The sequence below is a fragment of the Dipteris shenzhenensis genome, chromosome 19 (genome assembly GCF_047967505.1).
Source record: "Dipteris shenzhenensis isolate YYH24624 ecotype China chromosome 19, Dip_SZ_1.0, whole genome shotgun sequence".
Taxonomy (NCBI): Eukaryota; Viridiplantae; Streptophyta; class Polypodiopsida; order Gleicheniales; family Dipteridaceae; genus Dipteris; species Dipteris shenzhenensis.
The window spans coordinates 7,515,750-7,531,918 of record NC_141614.1 but is presented as its reverse complement, the minus strand read 5'-3'; the positions used below and the strand labels follow the sequence as shown (position 1 = coordinate 7,531,918).

The following is a 16,169-nucleotide window of genomic DNA, read 5'->3' as shown; positions in this document are numbered from 1 at the left end:
AAACCATTAGTGGGATCAAAGATGATGGGATAGCGAGCCATATTAAATCATTTGTATGAGGTCAGCATAGAGATTAAAGTTTCAAAACAATGATCATTTGCACGAGGCTAGCATTGCGATCATTAGTAGAATGCCCAGATGGCCAAGGTTGTAGTTCAATTGCAAATGGAACACAACTCCAAAGCTATGTACAATGAAACAAACAATCAAAGGGGTTTTCCCTCAACTAGTCATTCATATTTTATTCAAATAAATTGTCAACAAGTTGTTGTGTGGAATAAGGCTTAGCTATGTGTGGCACCGCACACAGTCAAAGGCAGCCTCCACTACTTCACTTTCCCTTGAAATTGTCATCCACCATTGAAAGCAAAGTTCACCCAAGTGATGTATGCCCTTTTTGGTTGAGCAACATGGTAGCTTTTGAATTCGTAATATGCAGAAAAAATATCTTGTGAAGGAGCACGTTGGTAAAAGTAAGGTGTTTCTTGCCCTCAACAATGTGTGAATGACGTCATTAGAGTAGCTAAAATTTACTTGAATTTTGGTTTTTGACTTGGTAGCAAGGTATTGCTCACTGTACTATCTTTGAACTAACACCTGAGGTGACACCTCTCTCTTTCATGCATGGATTCTCTATGGGTTCGTTGTTTGCTCATCATGAGATGGATGCAGCATGGAAGCCAAGCTTCAAGGTAGATGACACATGGGTCAATTCCATCCAATTTTCACCTCTTATCAACACCCACAATGCTACCTTTCAAGAAGATGAGCTGCGAGGCAATCAAATCACCCTCTCCAAGACACCAAATACTGGCAGTGGATCTTCCCAGAAGGTAGCAAGACCCTCTTATGTGGGGTGGTGTAGGATTTTAGAAGAGGGATTTTCACCCCCCCTTTCATGCATAGTTCTCTTAGTGCTCCCAAACAACGACACCAGAAAAGGAGGCCCCACAGAGGTGCAAAAGGTCTCTCTTGCAGCTTCACAGGGAGCCACAGGTGGAGACTTTCATAGTGCTACAGTAGAGACTAAGGAAGGGTCCAACAATAGACAAAATCCAACCATCACCATGCCAATCTCCACAAGGAGGGAAGACCTTTAGAGTCTGACTCAAGCACAAGTAATGTGCATAGAACAGGGGACAATGCAGTTGGCAGAACCGGTGTCAGTGAAGGAGATCCCAAGGATGGAATAGATGGAGGCTCCAAATCAACAAATCCCAGCTATCCAGATCATTAGCAGGTCCACACACACATCAACAAGAGGATACTCTGTCTGAAAATACTCCCTAATCTTCCATTTTCTCTTGTCAACCAAGCTCCAAATCTATGTAGGAGTCTAGGCAAGTTATTGATGTAGAAAAAGAGCAATTTGTCAACCCTAGAGGCCATCCTCAAGTATGTGTCAAGATAGACGTGGTTGGGGAACTTCCTGACACCTTAGTGATTGTCAATAGAAATGGAAGTGTATTCATGGAGCAACCATTAGTGTACAAGAGTTTACCTAATTCTTGTTTCCTTTGTGGGTTATCTAACCATATAGTTAAAAATTGTCCCTTGAAAAGAAATAAATCCAAGACCCCATAGGAACATCCTCAGCAACATGCTAACCAATCCTCCAAACCCAAGTGGGTTGTTAATAACAAACAAAAACCTCAAACACAGGAAGGGGTTGCAAATAAAAGAATCAACAATGCACCAGTTAAAGAGTCAGGAGTGAAGAACACTAAGGTACACTTAGGGGAGGACAGAGTCTTTTTTCCTCTGGCTACTAACAATGCTTTTATGAAGCCTTGATAGAGCATGAAACTGAGCAATGGATTTAGGAAGCCAAAATGGAGGAGAATGAGGTCAAGGCTAGATGGTCAAAGGAATTTGAAGATGATGTCAACCAGTAGGATGCAAGTATATGAGTGACTCTGAGTTAGATGACTCAGAGGACTCTTCCTTTGGTTTAAAAGTAGGAAAAGAGTACTGTGGTGCCAGATAAACCTCAAGCCATAGTTCAAAATAAGAGAATAATTTCTCGGGTCAAAGGCTAGAGTGTCCCTCCCAAAAGCCCCACCTCCAAGGAAAAAAATGGGAAGAACAAAAATGGTAAGTGAAAGAATAAAGATCTAAGGAGGCTCATAGTAAGAAAGACTCATGATGGAGAGCTAGACCTACCAAGCATCGACTCAAGTTCAGTTAGGCTACAAGATCGAGACTTGTATTCATATAGATACTTGAGATCTTGCTTGTCTACATCAACAATACATGATAGGCCTCTTATATAGATAATGCCCTTTGAATAGTCAACACATGTGGGATCCTCTCATCCACATCTCTCCTTGTGGATATCCTCAATCCACATCTTCACATCATGTAGTCCACGTCCTAGGGTGGCTACTTTGATTCTTTCCTATACCATACCTTAGCCTTTAATTATGTGCTCATGGCACCACAACTCTCAACACCTCCCCTTGGTGCCATGATCCTTTGGCTACTGCAAGGTGGTCAAATGTGAGTTACAAGATCAAATCCTCCCTTGGGTGCTTAGATGGCTACTCTAAGGTGGGCAGGTTTGATTACAAACATATGGGCTAAAGGTGGCAAGGTTTTTGCTTCTTAATACATGTTGTCAATCACGTTGTCTTCTTTTCTTGACGTAGCTTGATGCTTGATGCTTTGTTCTACCATGTGCCTTGATGCTTTATGTGTGGATGCCATGTTTCGAGCTATGATCATCTCATGCACTTGAGCTTTTGGCATGCTTATGACAATGATGTGTGCATCCACCCTTTGATTTGTCATTTGTTGCAAAGGTCTTACCAATTGATTTCTTTCAATATTGGCAGTGTCTAATTGCATATAATGATTCTGACTTGACAACGTGTAGAGCTCAACAAGATGATGACTTTTCCTTTTTAGAGCGTGTCCAAATTCCTCTTGGATTGGAAGTTATGGCTTGTCGAATATTCTATGAAGAAGATGCCTTTGATGATGATGAGGCATACAGATTCACATGCAGAATTCAAACTATGCCTGTGAGGAGACAACTATGCCTAGCAGGAGGCAAGTGTGCCTACAAGGCACTGATGATGTGGCTTTGCAGACCAGACCTAACCAAGGGTGAAATTTACTTAACCCAAGTTAAATTCTATCTGCCAGGTGTCTGCTGACTGGATTGCCATGTGTTACCATGCTAGAGTTAGCTCAACCACCCTATCTCTTAAGGGTTGGTTTAATTCATTCCACGTGTCATTTTCTTCCTAAGGTCTAACCTTGGGAGAAGAATGAGCTGCGATGTCGTCGATGTGGCCTGCTGATTGGAGAAGAGACACGCTACGATGTGGAGCCGTGGGAGGTCTCATTGCATAGAGGTCATGGAGGGGACGCTGGAGAGCTTTGTCGCCTTCAAGGATGCTTCGCTGTTGAGGTGCATCAAAGGTGCACTATTGAAGAGCCATCGATTGGCTAGTCATTGAAGAGCCATCGATTGGCTGGTTGATGCAGTGGTTGGAGAAGCTCAGAGGCGTAGCTGTTTGAAGAAGGCTTGGCCTATTGGAGTAGCTGTTCGAGCTGTTCGGTCATAGCTGGCAGGAGCTTGTGGTCAATGAAGCATTGCGAATGAAGTCTGTCGTAGCTGCGTCATTGGAAGTCTATTGAAGAAGGCGGTGCTTCTATTGTGTGCCTTTGGAGCTTCGAGGTAGTTCAGGAGCTTGTGGGAAGTGATGTGGAGCTTATGGGCACGTTGGTCATGCGAGAGTCGGAGATCTATTGTAGGAGTGAGAGCCAAAGCGTAGGTCGTTGAAGTACCATGGAGTGAGAGCCAAAGCAGGTCGTTGATGGTGTTGGCTACGCCTTTGCCCAAGTTGTCAGATCATTCTCTTTAATGCCATGCTTGAAGGAGTAGCTGGATTCTGAAGTGCTCTGATTGTGCTTGTGTGTGCGCTTGTGTGTTTTTTGTGTTAACGCCCTTGGAATCATTTGTCGTTTGTATGTGTTGGATCTCGAAATCATTCGCATTTTCTTTTGGACGGTAGAGTCGCCGTTGCTTCTAACTCTTGGCCTGTTGCCAGGAAATTCACCATCTGTAGATTTTGTCAATTGTGCGATCACCTAATCTCCCTTGCTGAAAATAAAACATTCTAATTTGGCCTTGATTTTTGTCGGCAGCTCGCTGTGTTAGGATAAGGGAAGCTAGTCATCGTAGGAAGCCATGGGCTCATTTGGAGGTGGTCAAATGTGAGTTACAAGATCAAATCCTCCCTTGGGTGCTTAGATGGCTACTCTCAGGTGGGCAGGTTTGATTACAAACATATGGGCTAAAGGTGGCAAGGTTTTTGCTTTTTAATACATGTTGTCAATCACGTTGTCTTCTTTGCTTGACATAGCTTGATGCATGATGCTTTGTTCTACCATGTGCCTTGATGCTTTATGTGTGGATGCCATGTTTCAAGCTATGGTCATCTCATACACTTGAGCTTTTGGCATGCTTATGACAACAATGTGTGCATCCACCCTTTGATTTGTCATTTGTTGCAAAGGTCTTACCAATTGATTTCTTTCAATATTGGCAGTGTCTAATTGCATACAATGATTCTGACTTGACAATGCGTAGAGCTCAACAAGATGATGACTTTTCCTTTTTGGAGCGTGTCCAAATTCCTCTTGGATTGGAAGTTATGGCTTGTCGAAGATTCTATGAAGAAGATGCCTTTGATGATGATGAGGCATACGGATTCACATGCAGAATTCAAACTATGCTTGTGAGGAGGCAACTGTGCCTACCAGGAGGCAAGTGTGCCTACAAGGCACTGATGATGTGGCTTTGCAGACCAGACCTAACCAAGGGTGAAATTCACTTAACCCAGGTTAAATTCTATCTGCCAGGTGTCTGGTGACTGGATTGCCATGTGTTACCATGCTAGAGTTAGCTCAACCACCCTATCTCTTAAGGGTTGGTTTAATTCATTCCACGTGTCATTTTCTTCCTAAGGTCTAACCTTGGGAGAAGAATGAGCTGCGATGTCGTCGATGTGGCCTGCTGATTGGAGAAGAGACACACTACGATGTGGAGCCATGGGAGGTCTCATTGCATAGAGGTCGTGGAGGGGACGCTGGAGAGCTTTGTTGCCTTCAAGGATGCTTCGCTGTTGAGGTGCATCAAAGGTGCGCTGTTGAAGAGCCATCGATTGGCTGGTCATTGAAGAGCCGTCAATTGGCTGGTTGATGCAGTAGTTAGAGAAGCTCAAAGGCGCAGCTGTTTGAAGAAGGCTTGGCCTATTGGAGCAGCTGTTTGAGCTGTTCGGTCGTGGCAGGAGCTTGTGGTCAGTGAAGCATTGCGAATGAAGTCTGTCGTAGCTGCATCATTGGAAGTCTATTGAAGAAGGCGGTGCTTCTATTGTGTGCCTTTGGAGCTTCGAGGTAGTTCAGGAGCTTGTGGGGAGCGATGTGGAGCTTATGGGCACGTTGGTCATGTGGGAGTCGGAGATCTATTGTAGGAGTGAGAGCCAAAGCATAGGTCATTGAAGTACCATGGAGCGAGAGCCAAAGCAGGTCGTTGATGGTGTTGGCTACGCCTTTGCCCAAGTTGTCAAATCATTCTCTTTAACGCCATGCTTGAAGGAGTAGCTGGATTCTGAAGTGCTCTGATTGTGCTTGTGTGTGCGCTTGTGTGTTTTTTGTGTTAATGCCCTTGAAGTCATTTGTCATTTGCATGTGTTGGATCCCGGAATCATTCACATTTTCTTTTGGACGGGAGAGTCGCCGTTGCTTCTTACTCTTGGCCTGTTGCCATGAAATTCACCATCTATAGATTTTGTCAATTGTGCGATCACCTAATCTCCCTTGCTGAAAATAAGACATTCTAATTTGGCCCTGATTTTCGTTGGCAGCTCGCTGTGCTAGGATAAGGGAAGCTAGTCATCGTAGGAAGCCATGGGCTCATTTGGAGGCGGTGTAGACAGGCAGTGCGTGTTGGCTGGTTGGAGAGCTCGTCTGGGAGATGGCTTGTGGAGGCAGCAGTTCCAAGCTTAGTTTATCTTCAACTCAGTTGATTCGTAGCTAGAGGAGAGTCTCTCTAGGATTTTGCAGCTCCTTCTATGCAAGCTCTTCTCAAGAGCTTTTCTTCATACTACAGTGCATCTTTGCTTCTTGAGAAGCTCCTTATCAAACCTCTTAGGGGCCCAATAAGTGGGGAACACTCATACAAGAGATACTCTCTAAAAAAACATTTAATGTAAAGGAACCTACCACTTAACAACCCTAATCTATTCTCTAATTACTTTTGCAAAGATCTAAAAAACTAAGCAAAACTACTAGAGAGCTAAGCCTAAGCTCTATAGAAAACTACCTAATGTTGAACCCCCTAAACCCTAAGCTCTGATACCATGAAAGAATAAAGATCTAAGGAGGCTCATAGTAAGAAAGACTCATGATGGAGAGCTACACCTACAAGCATAGACTCAAGTTCACTTAGGCTACAAGATCGAGACTTGTATTCATATAGATACTTGAGAGCTTGCTTGTCTACATCAACAATACATGATAGGCCTCTTAGGAGTCATGAATTAGCCAATTGGCTCAAAGGGAACTCTCTTTCCCCAACCTTTCTTGCCCTGCAAGAAGTTAAAGTTATTAATGAGGTCTTGTTAAATAGACTCAAAAGCATTAATATAAGAAGAGTGTGGTTTTTCACCTGTCATGAAGAGGGTAGATGTGGGATTGCAATAGAGGTCTTATCTCACTACAAAGATTGTGTGTCCAATTTTCAACAAGATTTAAACCACAGATGGATTTCCATCAAGTGCAAACTGAAAAGTATAGCTTTTACAGTGGTTTCAACTGGTATTATGACTAGAAGAGCCACGTGGGAGAACTGATGGATATTGGCAGTGATTGTGTGATATTAGGGGACTTTAATATGGTTGAGGGGCCACAGGGTAGATGGTTTTAGAAAGGGTCCGTGCTTAAAGGGCCTGAGCTGCAAATATGGGAAGACGTCAAGGAAAACTTACAACTTGTGGACATTGGTGCATCTGGCATTTTAACCTAGTGCAATAGACAGATAGGGGAGCTTAGAAGAGAGGCAAGACTGGAAAGAGTATGTATGTCAAACAAAAGACCTTCTCCTCCCTCACCTTATCAGACCATAAACCTGTCTCTACCTGGCTAGATATGGGAAATGGTAGGAAAGGTAGCTCATGGTTTAAAGCTGACCCCTCTTTATTCAAACTTCAGTCTGTTTAGAAACAGGTCATTGAAAAATGGAACATGGCCTTCTCCTCTGTAGAATCTTGCTCTCACAAATGAAAAATGCTGTGCTAAGTGTTCAAACAATTTTAAAAGAAGCAAAAAAAAATGGACGTATGGGAATGGTTTTTAGACAGGAAGATAATAGATAGACTCAGAGATCTTCAAGCCAACCTAGAAGGAAGAAGAGTTCTCCTAAATCATTGTATCTACCCAATTTTCATTTTCTACGTCTCATGCCGGTGCCCTTCTAAATCAGGTTTAGAAAATTTTATCAAGATTTGCAGGTCTTTCCTTTGGGGGGGAAGTGACACAAAAATGAGTATTTCAAAGGTCAGATGATCTTTTTGTACCATACCAAGAAAGGAAGGGGGATTGGGAGTGGTAAATATTCAATTGGCTGCTTACAAGCTTGCTGCCACTTTCTTTGTAAAAGCTATCACTATTAGATATCAATGCTCCACTCTCGTGTAACTACATGGGAACCAGCTAACTCTACTTGTAAGCCCCCCATATGAGGAGAAGGCATTTGAGTAGCTCGGTTATCCAGTAGGTCCTGGTTTGTACACCAAATGGGGGCCATGTGTGGCCTGATGGCTGGACGGAGTTGGCACACTGCCAACTAGGCTACATGCAAGTGTGGGAAGGCATCCCATGACTGATCGCACTGAGGGTAGATGGAGCATTTCTCGGGGCAGCCCACTCTCGGGTTGCGGGGCCCGTTTGGAGCCCCAGATGATCCCGGATGGCTCTAGGCCAAATGGTTTTATCGTTGGTTGGTGGCCTATTTCAGGACCGACGACCCCCAGTCGGTCGTTTTGGGTAGACTGGGTCGGTCACCCAATTGGGTCTAACTGACTACGACTGGTAGCTATATAAGAGCAAGCCTGTGAAGCCCATTTCATCACTGGCTATAGCAACCCTGATTCCTTAGCATCCAGCCTCCGTCCTCTACTGTTTCCAGCACGCCATCGAAGCTTCTCTCATAGGAGCGCACGGCTGGGAGGCAGTGCCATCTATTGTATCAGTTCTACAGTAATCAAAATTTTGATTCTCTATACTATCTGTTTTCTCTCTTGCGTACGAGATCCTGTTATCTGTTGAGCACAGACCTTGTATTGTTTTCTTACATGATATCAGAGCCTGGACTCTAGCAAGAAGATTTGGTAGTGTGTTTATGTTTGCGAGCAGATTGTGAGAGATGGCCCAGCCTGCAAGACTGCGAATCCCACCATTCGGCGAAAGCGAAAAGTTGGACGGCACTAACTATCCACTCTGGAAGTTAAAGATGAAGACCATCCTAAGCGCATATGAGCTTTGGGACACCACTACTGGGGTGGACGTGAAGCCGGTTGCGAGACCGGATCCAGCCATTGCAGGACAATAGATAGTACCAACTGCGGATGAGATTCTTGCGTGGACAAGAAGAAATGCAGATGTGTTGTGTTCTATTGTCTGCAGTGTAAGTGATTCCATCATGGCATTAATTCAACATGTCACCACATCAGAGGAGGCATGGACGGTCTTGAAAAATTAGTACGAGACCACGAATCAGACGCGGATTCAGAATCTGGAGACTCAACTCGCGAATGAGAAACTGTCTGAGTCTGAAGCGGCAGAGAAGTTCATCACTAGGGTGAAGAATTTGCGCGATCAGATGACTGCGATTGGCATCACCATCACCAGCGAGAATCTAGCACGAAGGTGCATACGGATTCTCCCTCCAAAGTACGACGGTCTTGTTACGGCGCTAAATACGCAGAATAGAAATCCGCCCCTCAACTTTGAGGATTTCAGCGTGATGCTTCTGGAGGAGGAGATGCGTCAAAAGACGAGGACTGCTGGAGAAGATTCGGCTTTCTATGCTGGATCAAAGAAAGGTAAGGGTAAGGACTCTAGTAACCCATCTTCTTCTGATGATAAAAAGAGAAAGAAGAAGATCAAGTGCTTCTATTGCACCAAGGCAGGGCACAAGCAGAATGAGTGCCCAAAGAAGATTGCAGATGAGAAGAACGGAGTAAAGAAAGAGTCCAGCAACAACGCGCAGGCAGTACCAATAGAGCTATTTGTAGCAATTGAGGAGATTTGCACAGAGGCAGTTCATGTACCTACGGATGAACCTTGGATTATTGACAGTGGTGCATCGCGCCACATGACCAGTCGGAAGGATTGGTATACCTCTCTACAACCAGTAGGGAATGACATCCTGGTAGCAGTCAGCAATGATGCAAAATGTCCAGCAAAAGGAAAAGGTACAATTGCTCTCAAGTCAGATGGAGTTGTAAAACAGTTGTTCGATGGTCTTTATGTGCCAGATATCAAGAGGAACTTGTTGTCCGTTTCTGCGATCACGGATCGGGACCTCAAAGTTCAATTCGATAAGAATGGTGCACAGATTTTAGATCTTCAAGGGAAGGTCGTTGGTAAAGGTACACGCCACAACAACATCTACAAACTCTCAGCTTTCAGTGCTCGAGCCGATGTGAATAACACTAAGTTGTGGCATGAGAGGTTTGGTCATCTAAACCTTAGTTCTTTAAAGAAGATGCATAGAAGTGGAATGATTGCAGACCTACCAGAAATTACAGATCTGCCCGATGTATGTGAAGCTTGCATGATGGGCAAGCAGCATCGGTAGCCCTTTCCTAAAGAGGCCAGCAAGGCAAAGGCTCCTCTAGAGCTCATTCACATGGACCTCTGCAGAAAGATGGAGACGGAAGCTTTGGGTGGTTCCTACTACTTCATGACGCTGATCGATGACTATAGTAGAAGGATATGGATATACTTCCTGAAGACTAAAGACGAGTCTTTTAGTAAGTTCAAGGAATGGCATGTAATGGTCGAGAAAGAAACGGGGAGGAAGGTGAAGAAATTGAGATCAGACAGAGGTGGAGAGTTCACATCAACTGAATTCGAAAGATACTGCAAAAGTCACAGGATCAAGAGGCAAAAACCCCCGCCACATACATCACAGCAAAATGGAGTAGCAGAACGCAAGATGCGCATCATCTGCAAAATGGGCAGGAGTATGATGAAAGGGAAAGATTTGCCAAAGACTTTCTGGCTGAAGCATGTAACACAGCAGTTTACATTCTAAATCATAGCTACACGAAGGCTGTGAACGGGATGACTCCACTACTGCAGGCCTTTTCTGGTAAGAAACCTTCAGTTGCACATTTCAAAGTTTTTGAATGTGACTGTTTTGTGCATGTCCCTGATGCTAACAGGACCAAATGGGAACCAAAGAGCCGGAAGTGTATTTTCTTAGGCTACAGTGAAGAGGCGAAGGGTTACCATCTCTATAACCCTATTACCAAGAAGGTAATAGTAAGTCGCAATGTGGTCTTCTCAGAATAGCTGCATCAATTGGAGGAGGATGCTTCCTTCCCAGACAACCAGGACCAGAATATCCATCCAGTACAACCACCAACAGCAGACCGAACTCCCCCAACGGTGCTTGGGAGGATTCAAGATAAAGAAGAGGAAGAAGAGCCTGTAGAACCACAACGACAACTACCATTCTCGAAGTGGGTAAAGTAGCTTTTGGACGGCAGAGAACCTCTAGCCATTGAGGAGGAACCATCCAAACACCGCCAGTCCAAGAGATTAGAGGAGCAAAGAAGGGCGCATGAACACTTGGTCAACTATGCGTTGATGACAGAGGTGATCCGTGGTGATGAACCCAAGTGTCTTGAAGAGGCACATGGTGATGATAGGTGGATGGAGGCTATGCAGTCAAAGTATGGCTCCATAATGAAGAACAACACTTGGGACCTTGTGGATCGACCACCAAAATGCAAGGTAATCGGCACCAAGTGGGTGTACAAGACCAAGTACAAGTCCGACGGCACGTTGGATAAGTACAAGGCTCGGTTCATGGCAAAAGGTTGCTATCCTCTAGGGAATGGCTTCCATTTGGGAGAAACCCCTTCTCTCTTCTGATTCAATTGCCTCTTTCTTCGAAGTCCTTTTTGGTGTACAATGTTCGCGTGTTTTTCTTATGTCACTAACTATTCCCATGCATTGTTTGATCATAATTGTATGCTTATGGTCCCACTCAATGCCGATGTGGGTGTGTATCATTGGTATGGGTCATGCCCCTCCAAGTAGCAAGCGTGTATGTGTGTATATGCCACATTAAAAGCTCATGCTAAGTCAAGGTGTGGTATATCGAAGTTCATCATGGGGTCTGCCCTTAAGGGGTCCTTGGATTCCCCTTTATTTTCTCTATTTGCAGAGTAAGGGGAGGAGTGTGTGTGTGTGTGTGTATGTGTGTGTAAAGATTATATATATATATATATATAAAGTTTAAGTCACAAGTGGACTAAGGAGCGAATAAGTGCATGGGTTGAGAAGGGATTAGGGAAGGTATGGGAGGATTAGTGTAAAGGAGAGATTTCATTGGGGGTTACATAAAAGAATAATTCATAGTTGGGGAAGTATACATGTGTGTGTGTGTGTGTGTGTGTGTGTGTGTGTGTATGTTTAGATTTAAAAGTCCCATTAATAAATGAGCCATACAATTAATTCCACCATTTGGATAGAAAGTTATATATGAGACAAGTACAAAAATATTTATGACATCTAAGTTGGGACTTGCAAAAATTTGAGAGTTTGCAAAAATTCTAACAAAATTGAAATTTTATAATCATATTGAGTCTGAAATAGGAACACAAGATTGGAAGAGGGTGTCAAATCCATCAAGTAGTCCAAGTTCCAAGGTCAGGGTTCACTTACCTGCCCCACCATCCAAGAAAAACTAGGTATTAGAACATCATAGTCTCAATTAGGTAGATAGGTAATGCATGTATTCACTGGCGTGTTATTGCTTTACCTACTAGGAACATAAACAACCGTCTAGATTCACAAGTAAATTTTTGAAAATACCATGCCATATGTACCATTGGTACCATAGATCTAGCATAAAAGGGATACATCCACGACTAAAGTGTGTGAGACAATAAGGGGGTAATCCCCACCCTTACAAGAAAGAAATCAAATGGTGTGTAATCCACACCCTTAGGTTAGACCATCTCAACAGTTAAAATGGGTGATAAACCAAGAGAAGTTGCCAAGTGCCCTAGCTATATCATGCAAAGAATCTCACTTCTTTTTGGCCCACCCATGGGAAGGTCTAATTGGAGGTTCAACTCTAAGAAGCTAAAAATGTTAATTTTTTGAAATTCACATTTGGATTTTTATGATTGGGCTAAGTTGCACTTTCTATTTGCATCCCTTGAATTCCTCCATCTTTTTCTCCCCCTTTTTCTCTCTCTCTTTTCTTCTTCTTCTCTCTCTTCTCAGCCCTCTTTTCAGTGCACCATCTCGTTGCACTTGCTATTTGTATCCCTTGAAATCCTCCCATCTCTCTCTCTCTCAACTTTAAATTTGCCCCTTTTTTGCGCACCATCTCAGGCAAGCCACATGAATGAAGTTCATCTTGTTCATTTCCTTATTCTTAGAAAGTTGGAGTAGATATTAATGTGGAATAATGAAAAAGCACGAGTGACAAGATGGGAACTTTAGCAAAAGCAAAGTGACGTGCAAAGTGCAAATGCCGTCTTCTTGTGTTGTTAATAGGCCCAGCCGATTGCTTCAACTCTGAGATTGTGTAGGAATAGCTCGCCCAATTCCTCCCCGTAAGCTATCTTGGAAGTAGGCAAGTCTTTCAATCTCCCTCCTGTTTTGTATGTCCACGATATAGTCCTTTCAGATTCTGCCACCTTCTTCTCTGTGAATCATCTGTAAGTTTTCTTTTTCTCGGACAGCAAATTCCACAAGCAGCGAGGTTTCCTTTCTCATCCAACCCAATCTTCTATTCACTAGTTTTGTGCAGAGACTTCCATCCTTCCAGCACCCATGGAGCAGCGTACTCTTGAATTTACCATAATCTCCGCAGACGATCTGAAGGATGTCACAAGCTTGACGCACATGAAAACATACGCCTCAGTTTGGATTGATCCTAACGTAAAATTCACGACCGAGATCGACAAGAAAGGAGGGGTTAATCCCGTGTGGAACAACAGATTTAAATTCAACATTCCCGAGTCAATGTTGCAGCAAGGGACTGGGACAATGACGATTGAGATTGCGAGTCATGGTTACATGGGCTCAAAGCCGGTAGGCAAGGTATGTATTCCCTTGTCGGACATACTGAGAACTGGGGTTGCACGTCCGAACGAGCTCAAATTCGCAAGCTACTCTGTGAAAAGGCCATCCGGGCGTGTTCAGGGCGAGTTGCATACCTCGTTTCGGTTGAGCAAGAAGTTTTCTGCTGAAACGGTAGCCCAGAAGCTAGCCACCAGAAAGTAAAACCTTCCAGAAAGTAAAACCTTTCCTATCGGGTTAAATTAACTCTTAGCTACGTTGGCATCTAATACTTCTTCATTTTTCTTTCTGAATTTGGAGTGGGATAGATGCGATTACACACTACATAATATAAAATGTCTTGAATGCAAGTTAAAACTCTCAACACTTTGAAATATAGAACATAAGGGTTTTTTAAGTGAATGGTGGACATTGGGAATGCTTCTTAATATTCTTGTTACATTTTTTGAGGGTCTAGACTGAATAGTTATTTAAAATCTCTTCAATGCAAGTTAAAATGTCATGAAATTTTAACCCAAGAAAATAGGTACTTTAAGGACCTTGCATGAACACTAAAATAGGTACTTTAAGGACCTTGCATGAACACTGTGAAATATAGTCTCTTAACTAAATGGACAATGGGAATGCTACTTAATATTTTTGTTAAATTCTTGTGAGGGCCACGTCTATATTGAAACCATACAACATGGGTACTCATTTGAAAGCGCTTCAAAATAAAAAGCCATTGTGATTTTCGTTTAAGCTTCGAGAATGGACATCATCATGTAAAGGTATACCATGCTGTACTAAATTTTTTTGAAATTTCTTTTTAGCATGAATTTATGCATTGTATAATGGGTACGATGGAAATGGAATTGTGTTATTAAGGTTAACTTTAATGTAACTAAAGTACATATGTTATGCGTACTAGCATAATTTATCGGTAGACAAGAAAAGTTCCTTATATGCTTTTGATAGTCGAACATATGGTTTTAAGAGTTAGCTCTGTATCCACAACATACTCTACATCTCACCTTATCAAGAAAACCCCGCATATCATTTAGGGAAGATATATTTTTTAGAATGTGTTGAATGTCCCAATTGCTTTAAATTATGCTTGTGCCTCTAGTTAAAAATGCAACATATGATAAATTTTGATTTTGGTAAGCTCCAAGGATGCAATCATTGTGTAGAGATATACATTCTGTACTTTTTTTTTTTGAAATTTTTTGTTAGGATCACTTTTTTATATTGTATAATGAACACACTATTCAAAATTTTTGGACTTGTGTAAAGTCCAATTTGAGAAATAGACTAAAAACAGTCCAAAATTTTTTAATATACTAGTAATGTTGTTTTTTGAACTAGATTTGACAACTCAAAACAAAAGATTTGGTGATTAAGTACTCAGAACATTAATGCATAACCAAATCTCTTACAAAGGTGGTCTACATAAACATCTTCATAACTTCTTATGAATTGAGCTAGTATCATCCTAAGAACATCAATAGATGACCAATTCTCTTAGAAAGGTGGTATAAATAAACACCTTTATATATAAATGGTGTGCACTCACCTTTATGACCATTTCTTTTAGAAAGGTGGTGTACATAAATCCCTTAGAAAGGTAGTGTACATAAATCCTTTTATGTGTAAGTGGTGTACATATACACCTCACTTGGTATTGAAAAACACCCTTAACTATAAAAATACATTGACATAAAGTTTAAAATACACCATTAAGTTTAAAATGGACCTCATAAACAATCTTTATACATAATAATGAGAGTAAAGAAATCAAAAAAGTAGTTAACTTTTTATTAGATATTCGCTTTACATAGAAGTTCAAAACTTGCAAAGTTCAACACTTGTGATTACAAAGCCGTCAGCCATCATGTTCCTCAGTACCAATGTCCTCAATGCCAGGCCCTTGACTACCAGGGTCTTGACTAATAGGCTGCTCTAAGATAGTACCAATGTCCTCAATGCGCCCTTGACTACCAAGGTCCTCACTAATAGGTTGCTCTAAGACTAGAGTCTCAGTAGTAAGGTCCTCAGTAGTTTGCTCTTCAGTTCCAAGCACCTGACTACTAGGCTGCTCTAGAGTCTCATGACCAAGTTCTCGGTGAGTAGGGTCCTGGCTACTAGGTTCCTGACTAGTAGGCTGCTCTGGAGTCTATAAGGTCATGGTTGAAGAACCATCTATGCCTCCTAGTAACTCCTCCTAGTCATGCTTTGCCTCGTCCATACCTTCTTTGGTTAAGGCTTCCTTGCTTGAGATCCACTTGCATGTCCTTCACCCAAGATCAAGGGTGCCTTCCTCACTTTTAATTTCAAGGGAAGTGCTTTCACCTCTTTATCCTTACATTTTCCTACGACATGCTGTACTACTACTTCTTGTTACCGGGGGCCTTCCTGTATGATGAGTGGAACCTCCTTGACTCTAGTTAACAATTGATTACCCTTATTCTTTGTGCGGATTTCTTATCGGCATAAGTCATCGGATGCAGAGCTTTCATTCTCATCATCACCTGAGCTAGAATCATCACCCTCAAACTCACTACCCTCGTCTTTAATATTTTCCTCACTACCCTCTTCTTTGACATTTTCCTCCTCAAAGAACTGTAATATGTGTCAAAGAACTCAATCTGATGGGAGGTATCAATGACATTTACATTTCTACCTTGGCGTAGCAATTTCTCAGTAGCAAAATCCATTCGATACAATGCTACTTCCCACCCATCATTCAATAAATTCTTTGTCATCTCTAGTATCAAATCAAGATCCATCGGCTTTCTGTAATCCACCATTGTTGCATCCAGCTCAACCTTATTGTCCTCAAAGTAATG

At 42.4% G+C, this 16,169-nt stretch overlaps 1 protein-coding gene across 1 annotated transcript; it reads left to right on the top strand.

Moving 5' to 3' along the window:
- The first annotated feature begins 12,835 nt into the window (after positions 1–12,835).
- On the top strand, positions 12,836–13,722 carry LOC147890007 (protein SRC2 homolog). Its single transcript, XM_087390943.1, has 2 exons — positions 12,836–12,977; positions 13,060–13,722. The coding sequence occupies exon 2, from the start codon at positions 13,093–13,095 to the stop codon at positions 13,543–13,545; it is 453 nt and encodes a 150-aa protein (XP_087247069.1). The 5' UTR covers positions 12,836–12,977; positions 13,060–13,092; the 3' UTR covers positions 13,546–13,722.
- Positions 13,723–16,169: the final 2,447 nt, after the last annotated feature.

What these genes read in the sequence shown, in the direction of transcription:
- LOC147890007 (XM_087390943.1), top strand. Translation starts at nt 13,093, where the DNA reads ATGGAGCAGCGTACTCTTGAATTTACCATAATCTCCGCAGACGATCTG.